The following is a 9,297-nucleotide window of genomic DNA, read 5'->3' as shown; positions in this document are numbered from 1 at the left end:
TTGTTTGCTTGCTCACACTAGGCGGTGGTCAAGGGTCAGCAGGAGACTCTGTTCTTTGTCATTAGAGCAGCCGCCATCTACAACTTTATTCCTTGCTGTGGCAGGAGAAAGAACGAGGGCAGGTTATTTTGTGCGGTCCAAGTGGTATTGTTTTCCTTGCTTTGAAAGGTGTTGAGAAGGTGTGCAGTCACTGGGAAGGCTCTCAAACATTCTACAGCTCTCTTCCCTACAAGCCACAGTTGCACTTACCTGTGCACTTGTGGCTAGATGTGACCATGTGACTTGCTTGGCCTAGAAAATGTGAATGGAACTGATGTGCAGAGACGGTCAGAGCCAGTAAGCGCTTTGCCATATGGTTTCTTGTCCCTCAATACCAAGAAGATACTTGTCTTACGGAAAGTAAATACAAACCAAACATCAAGAAGTAGAAACAATTTTTACCAAGAAGTATATAAACATCACAAAACTATACTTAAAAAAAAAATCTCTTGGGGCTCCTGGGTGGCTTAGTTGGTTAAGTGTCCAGCTTCAGCTCAGGTCATGACCTCACGGCTCCTGAGTTCTAGCCCTGCGCCAGGCTCTGTGCTGACAGCTCAGAGCCTGGAGCCTGCTTCGGATTCTGTGTCTCCCTCTCTGCCGCACCCTCACTCACACTGTCTCTCTCTCCCAAAAATAAACATTAAAAAATTTTTAAAAAAGAGAATAGATTTAGTTTCTGGCATACCTCCCATAATTCTTACCATTAATATTATGTTGAAAATTAACTTTGATATTTAATTTTTAAAACATAATAAAGCACCAACATTGATAAATAGGATTTAAAATTTGATAGAAGAGTCAAATATTTCAATTATTCAGTCATGTCTGTACTTTTTTATAATGAAACACACACACAAGTATTATCTGCAAGGAACTCCACACCTTTCATTCTCCTCTGTTTCTGGTTCTCTCAGTGGAGGCTGGGGAAAATCTTACCCACATTATCACGTTTCCGGCCCATTCTCCTACCTCCTCAACTCTGCCCAGGATTCGCTGGGGGCAAGAGGCGTGCAGACGAAAGGACTGTCCAGCTATGAGCCCCCTGTTTACATATCTCCCCCTCCCTCCCTGTATCTCCAGTACACCTGGCTGCAGGAGCATCTAGCTCCCTATTTGTCCCAGAGGTAGCAGCTAGCAATTTCTCAGGGACTTCAGAAACATTCAGAAAAAACAGAGTTCCTTGTCTTCCATAGGGACACATACACATGCAGAGAGGTGAGTAGATTTCAGTATGTGAGTTGATCATTGAGTGTCCTATTAGAGTGTGTACATTTCTCTCTGCTGGTGATTGAAATATGTGAGGGCTATGCCCAAGAGTGAGTTTCAGCCTTTGTAAGTGTGAAGGCAAGGTTCTGAAATGACATCTCTCCAGTATGTTCCCCCCAGCACGGTCTAAAAACACAAACAAGATGATTACTGCCTTACTACAAAAAATTGTCTGACAATCCCATGGTATTCTTTCTTTCCATTGGGTAAGTATAAAGAATATATTTAATAAAGGGAGCAATTAAAAAAAAATTTTTTTTAACATTTATTCATTTTTGAAAGGCAGAGACAGAGTGCGAATGGGGGAGGGGCAGAGAGAGAGGGAGACAGAAACAGAAGCAGGCTCCAGGCTCTGAGCTATCAGCACAGAGCCTGATGCGGGGCTTGAACTCATGGACCACGAGATCATGACCTGAGCTGAAGCTGGCCACCCGACCGACTGAGCCACCCAGGCGCCCTAAGGGAGCAATTTTTATAACTAACATGATAAATAATTTACCCAATATTTGTCAAAGATAATGGATAAAACAGAAAAAGCCTGTTTTCCTGCAGTCACCACCGTAGAAAAGATGTAGATCTGTTAGAGATCATCTGGACCCCTGGGGGAACTTAAGGCATCTTCAGGGGTTTGGGAGATCAAGCAATTTTCACAAGGTGGGACATTCTATGCCTCTTTTAACTGCTTGTCATGTTCACCGGTGGTGCAAAAGCAAGGGTAGCTGAGGCAGGCTCAACTTGGAAGGGGCCCCAAGGTTTCCACTTCCTGGTGGGTACACCCTGTGCAGCCCTCTGACCTTGAGATGGGGCGCCACGCCTGCAGACAGCATGGGCTGTCATTCCCATGCTTAATTTACTAATCCGTTGACTGAAAGTTCATAAAGGTCATCCACTGGGCCCGGTCTAATCAGGTGAACCCTTAAAAGGAATGAGCCTCTTTTCTGTTACAAGAGGTGTGATGGGAGAACTGATGGGTGGGAAAGTTCTCTGGCTGGCTCTGAAGCCAGACGTGAGGAATGTGGCGGCCTCCACCTGCTGAAAGGAACCACAGTCGACAGCCAGCAAAGAAATGGGGAATGAGTCTCACAACTGCAAGGAACTTAATTCTGCCTCAATGGTCTGAACTTGGGAGAGGACCCCCAAGCTGCAGGGGAGAACTCAGCCCGGCCCATGTCTTGATTTAAGCTACAGGAGATCCTTAGTGGACATCCATGTAGGCAGTTTCCCCATTACTGACAGGCGGGACTTCACGCTAAAAGAGGTGTTTTAAGCTGCTAGCTTTGCAGTTCTTGGTGATGAAACACTGGAAAACTAATGTGGCTGCTAAAACTGCCAGCACCTTGGCCCAGATGGAGACTGGGGCACACAACTGTTCCAGAAGCCATCCGGTCTCCACCTCCATGCACGCACAGGAAAGGATCCCCGTTTCCCGGAAGAGTTCCTTAATAAAGGGGTAAAGATTACCATCTTGACTGAGTCCCAAAGCTTGAGGACAAGTCATTTCACGTCCTGGGTGATGAGATGAAGCACACACAAGGCACGCGGGCGGCTCAGTGACCCGTGATCTGCCTGCAGGAAGGAGCCTGGGCCTGGAGTCCTGATCAGAACCAGCAGCTGTATTCACATAAGGCCATTTATGGCAGAAAAGCTCTGGTTATCGAGACTGAGCCTTTAGCAGACATTTTTCTCAAAAATGCATTCTCTAATAAGGCTATCTTCTTAAACTTTATTTAAATTCTAGTTAGTTAACATATAGCGTAGTAATGGTTTCAGGAGTAGACTTCAATGATTCATCACTTAAAACACCCAGTGTTCATCCCAACAAGGGCCCTTCTTAGTCCCCCATCATCCATCTAGCCCACCCCCCACCCTCTTCCCTCAATCAACCCTGTTTGTTCTCCGGTGGTTAAGAGTCTCTTACGGTTTAAGGCTATTATTTCAAGGAAAACAACTGCCAGTTTTCATTGCTGATGATAAAATTCAAGTTTGCATGCAAAAATTAGAAACTTGTACCCCATCGTTTACAGTAGCACTTTCAATAATAGCCAAAATATGGAAAGAGCCTAAATGTCCATCAACTGATGAATGGATAAAGAAATTGTGGTTTATATACACAATGGAATACCACGTGGCAATGAGAAAGAATGAGATATGGCCCTTTGTAGCAACGTGGATGGAACCGGAGAGTGTTATGCTAAATGAAATAAGTCACATAGAGAAAGACAGATACTATGTTTTCACTCTTATGTGGATCCTGAGAAACTTAACAGAAGACCATGGGGGAGGGGAAGGAAAAAAAAAGGTTAGAGATGGAGGGAGCCAAACCGTAAGAGACTCTTAAAAACTGAGAATAAACTGAGGGTTGATGAGGGGGTGGGAGGGAGGGGAGGGTGGGTGATGGGCATGGAGGAGGGCACCTGTTGGGAGGAGCACTGGGTGTTGCATGGAAACCAATTTGACAATAAATTTCATATTAAAAAAAGAAATTAAAAAAATTAGAATTTTGGAAAAGTTACATTCTCTGTTGTAAACCTAACAACCTCTTCAGACATAGAGACTTGTGAGCTGAGTGGTATACTAATGCATGTGATTGTTTTAATATTGTGTTATGAAACGTATCAACATTTGGAAGATCCTCATAGCTCAGTGAACCAGTATTTTCCAAATGACCGATGTGTGATGTTATGAAACCGTGCCTAGGTAAAAAATCCATTCAGAGTACAAGATAACCAACGGCTTTTAACGTAGCTGAGTACGAAATGTCGTCCAGATTCCAAACGGCAACAGCCTTTAAGAACTGATGCTTGAGAAATACAAATATAGAACAAAATCAGGAAATTTTAGCCCAGAAAGGTCCTCTCCCTTGTCCTCCACTTCACATTTCATGCTACCTGCTAGCCAACTACTAAACCAATGTCCTACATAAAATTTAAAAAAATGGGGGTGCATAGGTAGCTCAGTTAGTTGGGTGCCCAACTCTTGGTTGGGGATCAAGCTCCACGTTGGGTTCCATGCTGCGGGTTCGGAGCCTGCTTGAGCTTCTCTCTCTCCCTCATGCTCTCATAATAAACATAAAAACAAAAGAAAACAAAACCCCAAACAAACAAATAGCACCCTACTGCTGAGATCAGTCACTCTATTGATTAGAGTGGCTTACGTTACTCTAAAAAAACAGACCCACATAAGTATAATGCGAAATGGCTCAAACACAGTGAAGGTTATTTCTTGCTTACTTAACAGCTGCTGGCTTTACTCCACACGGAGCCAGGAGCCCTGAGGTCCTCCTGGTTTGTGGTTCGGTCATCTTTTATGGCTTTGTTGTCTGTATCCAGCTGGCCAAAGATGAAGGCGCACTCCCTTCTTTGAAACTTCCCTTGTCAATGGCACACATTGCTTCTGGCCGCATTCTGCTGATGAGAGTTACATAATGGCCACACCTGGCTAGTAGTTCTTTTTTTTTTTTTTTTGAAGTTTATTTATTTTTGAGAGAGACAGAGACAGCATGAGCACAGCATGAGCAAGGGGCAGGGGAGGGGCAGAAAGAGAGAGAGAACCAAACATTCCCTGCATTAGCAGCACAGAGCCCAACGCAGGCTGGAACTCACTAAACTGTGAGATCATGATCAGAGTCAAACCAAGAGTGGGACGCCCAACCGAGAGTGGGGTGCCCTGGTAGTAGCTACTTAGCTGTGGCTGGAGACAATGGATACTGGTGGATAGCTGGCTGCCTACCACTGTGGTGTCGTGCCTAGAGATCGGTTTGGAGTTGGAGCTCGATATGAATCTTGGTTCTACAGCTAATTATTTCTGTGGCTTTGTATAAGTTACTTATCTCTGAGATTCCTTCCTCCTTTTTGAAGCTTCAGGAGTACAGGGACCTTTCCACTCTATGCCTAATTCTAGGTACAGAGCAGTGAGCAAGACATACAAAATTCCTATCCTCACAGGGTTTACGCGTCAGCTGGAGTTTCTATGTTTCTGGACATCCGGGTTAAACTACACTCAAACACTCTAATTTCCTATCTCGTGGAAGTCCAAAGCCCACCCAAGAGTCCCACAAGTTTCTGGAAGGGTAGCATTCGTAGTATCTCAACTGCTTTCCTGACTCCTGTCGCTACACCTGCTGCCTTTACATTTACCACGTTGTCATGGATGCTAAATCCAACCGTTTCTGTTTCCAGCAAAACAACTCCTCCAGACCAAGCGTTTGTGAGTAGTGGTGACTTTCCTGAAGACCCTGTTAAGGGTCATAACGCCCGCTGCAGAGCGGGGTATCTCTGTATCCATACCAGCCATTTTCGCTTTCAAAATCCTTTTTTAGCTAGTCAGTCACCTTGGGTTCTTGTCTGGATTTTTTCCCCATTCGGTGACCAGAATCCCAATTCATGGACGCCTCTCTCCCACCATCTGGCACAGCAGTTCAGCTGTCTTTAGTTCGCACTCCCTAATCTTAAGCAAGTTGCTCAGCAGATCAAAAGACCCTCTTTGCAATGATAAAATAATATAGTTTTAGCAGGAAGTTATGACTCCTGAATGCAAAAAAAAAAAAAAAAAAAAAAATCCGTAACCTATTTAAGTTCCCGAGGATAAAGCCGGCAAAATGCTTTCCGGGCAGGGCCCATGTCTCCGGGGCCCAGGGTTCTTGGAAGATAATTTTGGGATTCACAAAACCGGGATCAAAGAGCAGCAGTATCGGAGTTCACAATGACGCCACGGCGTAGAAAACGATAACGCCCCACGTCCTGTATTTCTCCAGGATTCGGCTGTGCTTGTTATAAGATTAGCCAGCTGGTGTCACAGGTGGCCGCAAGCTCAGGTCCCGACCGCGCCGAAAACCTCTACGTTTTCCTGAAGTTGGTTAATAAAGAGGGGTGGGAAATGGGCAACACAGAGAGGGGAGGGGTAGATGCAACAAGCGAGTTACCGCTGCACTCCACCACTCGTTCTCGGCCTCCTCGGAAGGCGACTTTTAAGGGAGCGTCCCTCCAAGCGCGGCGGCCGACGGCTGCAGGTGCAGCGGAAGCCCCGCGGCCCAGCCCTCCGAAATCCGGGGCGCGCGACTTCACTGAGGACCGCGTGGACCGCTTCCAACCGCTTCCGGCTTTTGCGACCGGAAAGCTTTACCTCCGCGGCGGCGACCGACGAGCAGCCGCAAAGCGCGGAAGCGGCAGCGGCCTCCCATCGCGGCGCGTGCGCGCACCCGCGCGTTAACGTCCACGGCGCGCGCGCGGCCCGCGCCGACGTCGGGTCCCGTCGCCATAGCGACTGGCCCTGGCAACCGCGAAGCCGAGCAGGCCGGCGGCGGGCGGTGTGAGCGGAGCTGCGCCGGTCGGGTGGCGGCCCCCGGACCCCGCGTGTCCCCGCGTCGTGGCCGCCGCCATGGCGGGAGGGGCCCGGGACGTTCGGAAGGCCTTCCTCCTCACCACCACCCAGAACTACTTCGGCCTCCTGCCGGAGCCCTGCGACCAGCCGCGGGCGGACGGCTGCCCAGAGGTCAACAACTTTCTGGACGACGGCAACCAGATGCTCCTCAGGGTGCAGCGCTCGGACGCTGGCGTCACCTTCTCCAACTCGGTACGGGCCCCTCGCCTCCGCCGCCGCCCCTCCGCGCCGCAGGCCCGGCCGGGGTCGTGGGCCTCCTCCGCCTGCGTCCGCGGGTCGTCCCCCTCCCCGCCTCCCTGAGAGCCCAGGAGTCTCTACCCGCCCCCCGTCCCCATGCCTCCCCGCTTCCCCAGAGACCCCGACTGTCTCTACCCGCGCCTCCCCGCCTCTCCCCAGAGCCTCGCTGTCCCCGCTCCCTCCACTCCCAGCCCTGCTGTCGCCCTCTTACCCCCCCCCCCAGCCCTGCTGTCTCCCTCACCCCCCCAGCCCTGCTGTCTCCCTCATCCCCCCAGCCCTGCTCTCTCCCTCACCACCCCCCCCCCCAGCCCTGCTGCCTCCCTCATCCCCCCCCAGCCCTGCTGTCTCCCTCATCCCCCCAGCCCTGCTGTCTCCCTCATCCCCCCAGCCCTGCTGCCTCCCTCATCCCCTCCCAGCCCTGCTGTCTCCCTCATCCCCCCAGCCCTGCTGCCTCCCTCATCCCCCCCCAGCCCTGCTGTCTCCCTCATCCCCCCAGCCCTGCTGTCTCCCTCATCCCCCCAGCCCTGCTGTCTCTCTCATCCCCCCAGCCCTGCTGCCTCCCTCATCCCCTCCCAGCCCTGCTGTCTCCCTCATCCCCCCAGCCCTGCTGCCTCCCTCATCCCCCCCCAGCCCTGCTGTCTCGCTTACCCGCCCAGCCCTGCTGTCTCCCTCACCCCCCCCCAGCCCTGCTGTCTCCCTCATCCCCCCAGCCCTGTGTCTCCCTCACCCCCCAGCCCTGCTGTCTCCCTCACCCCCCCAGCCCTGCTGTCTCCCTCACCCCCCAGCCCTGCTGTCTCCCTCACCCCCCCAGCCCTGCTGTCTCCCTCATCCCCCCAGCCCTGCTGTCTCTCTCATCCCCCTAGCCCTGCTGTCTCTCTCATCCCCCCAGCCCTGCTGCCTCCCTCATCCCCCCAGCCCTGCCGCCTCCCTCATCCCCCCCCCAGCGCTGCCGTCTCCCTCACCCCCCCAGCCCTGCTGTCTCCCTCACCCCCCAGCCCTGCTGTCTCCCTCACCCTCCCTGCTGTCTCCCTCATCCCCCCAGCCCTGCTGTCTCCCTCACCCCCCAGCTCTGCTGTCTCCCTCATCCCCCCCAGCCCTGCTGTCTCCCTCATCCCCCCCAGCCCTGCTGTCTCCCTCATCCCCCCCCAGCCCTGCTGTCTCCCTCATCCCCCCCAGCCCTGCTGCCTCCCTCATCCCCCCCCAGCCCTGCTGTCTCCCTCATCCCCTCAGCCCTGCTGTCTCCCTCATCCCCCCCAGCCCTGCTGCCTCCCTCATCCCCCCCAGCCCTGCTGCCTCCCTCATCCCCCCCCCCAGCCCTGCTGCCTCCCTCACCCCCCCAGCCCTGCTGCCTCCCTCATCCCCCAGCCCTGCTGTCTCTCTCATCCCCCCAGCCCTGCTGCCTCCCTCACCCCCCCAGCCCTGCTGCCTCCCTCACCCCCCCAGCCCTGCTGTCTCCCTCATCCCCCCAGCCCTGCTGTCTCTCTCATCCCCCCAGCCCTGCTGTCTCCCTCATCCCCCCAGCCCTGCTGCCTCCCTCACCCCCCCAGCCCTGCTGTCTCCCTCACCCCCCCAGCCCTGCTGTCTCCCTCACCCCCCCAGCCCTGCTGTCTCCCTCATCCCCCCCAGCCCTGCTGGCTCTCTCATCCCCCCCCAGCCCTGCTGCCTCCCTCATCCCCCCCCCAGCCCTGCTGCCTCCCTCACCCCCCCAGCCCTGCTGCCTCCCTCATCCCCCAGCCCTGCTGTCTCTCTCATCCCCCCAGCCCTGCTGCCTCCCTCACCCCCCCAGCCCTGCTGCCTCCCTCACCCCCCCAGCCCTGCTGTCTCCCTCATCCCCCCAGCCCTGCTGTCTCTCTCATCCCCCCAGCCCTGCTGTCTCTCTCATCCCCCCAGCCCTGCTGTCTCTCTCATCCCCCCAGCCCTGCTGCCTCCCTCACCCCCCCAGCCCTGCTGTCTCCCTCACCCCCCCAGCCCTGCTGTCTCCCTCATCCCCCCCAGCCCTGCTGGCTCTCTCATCCCCCCCAACCCTGCTGCCTCCCTCATCCCCCCCCCAGCCCTGCTGCCTCCCTCACCCCCCCAGCCCTGCTGCCTCCCTCATCCCCCAGCCCTGCTGTCTCTCTCATCCCCCCAGCCCTGCTGCCTCCCTCATCCCCCCAGCCCTGCTGTCTCCCTCATCCCCCCCAGCCCTGCTGTCTCCCTCACCCCCCCAGCCCTGCTGTCTCCCTCACCCCCCCCCAGCCCTGCTGGCTCCCTCACCCCCCCCAGCCCTGCTGGCTCCCTCACCCCCCCCAGCCCTGCTGGCTCCCTCACCCCCCCCAGCCCTGCTGGCTCCCTCACCCCCCCCAGCCCTGCTGGCTCCCTCATCCCCCCAGCCCTGCT

The 9,297-nt window shown here is 54.0% G+C and overlaps 1 protein-coding gene across 5 annotated transcripts in view; it reads left to right on the top strand.

Annotated features, from left to right (window-relative positions):
* Positions 1 to 6,389: 6,389 nt before the first annotated feature.
* The window catches only part of DYNC2H1 (dynein cytoplasmic 2 heavy chain 1), a 343,887-nt gene continuing 340,979 nt past the window's right edge, over positions 6,390 to 9,297 (top strand). For all 5 annotated transcript variants that reach the window (XM_078432668.2, XM_078432669.2, XM_078432667.2 and 2 more), the window contains exon 1: positions 6,390 to 6,876. In XM_078432668.2, the coding sequence (XP_078288794.2) occupies positions 6,682 to 6,876 (195 nt within the window). In that variant the 5' untranslated portion in view covers positions 6,390 to 6,681. The remainder of the gene's footprint in view (positions 6,877 to 9,297) is intronic.

The sequence above is a fragment of the Panthera onca genome, chromosome D1 (assembly GCF_046562875.1).
Source record: "Panthera onca isolate mPanOnc1 chromosome D1, mPanOnc1 haplotype 2, whole genome shotgun sequence".
NCBI classification, from domain to species: domain Eukaryota; kingdom Metazoa; phylum Chordata; class Mammalia; order Carnivora; family Felidae; genus Panthera; species Panthera onca.
Note: the sequence above shows the minus strand (reverse complement) of the source record. Positions and strands in the feature narration are given on the sequence as shown.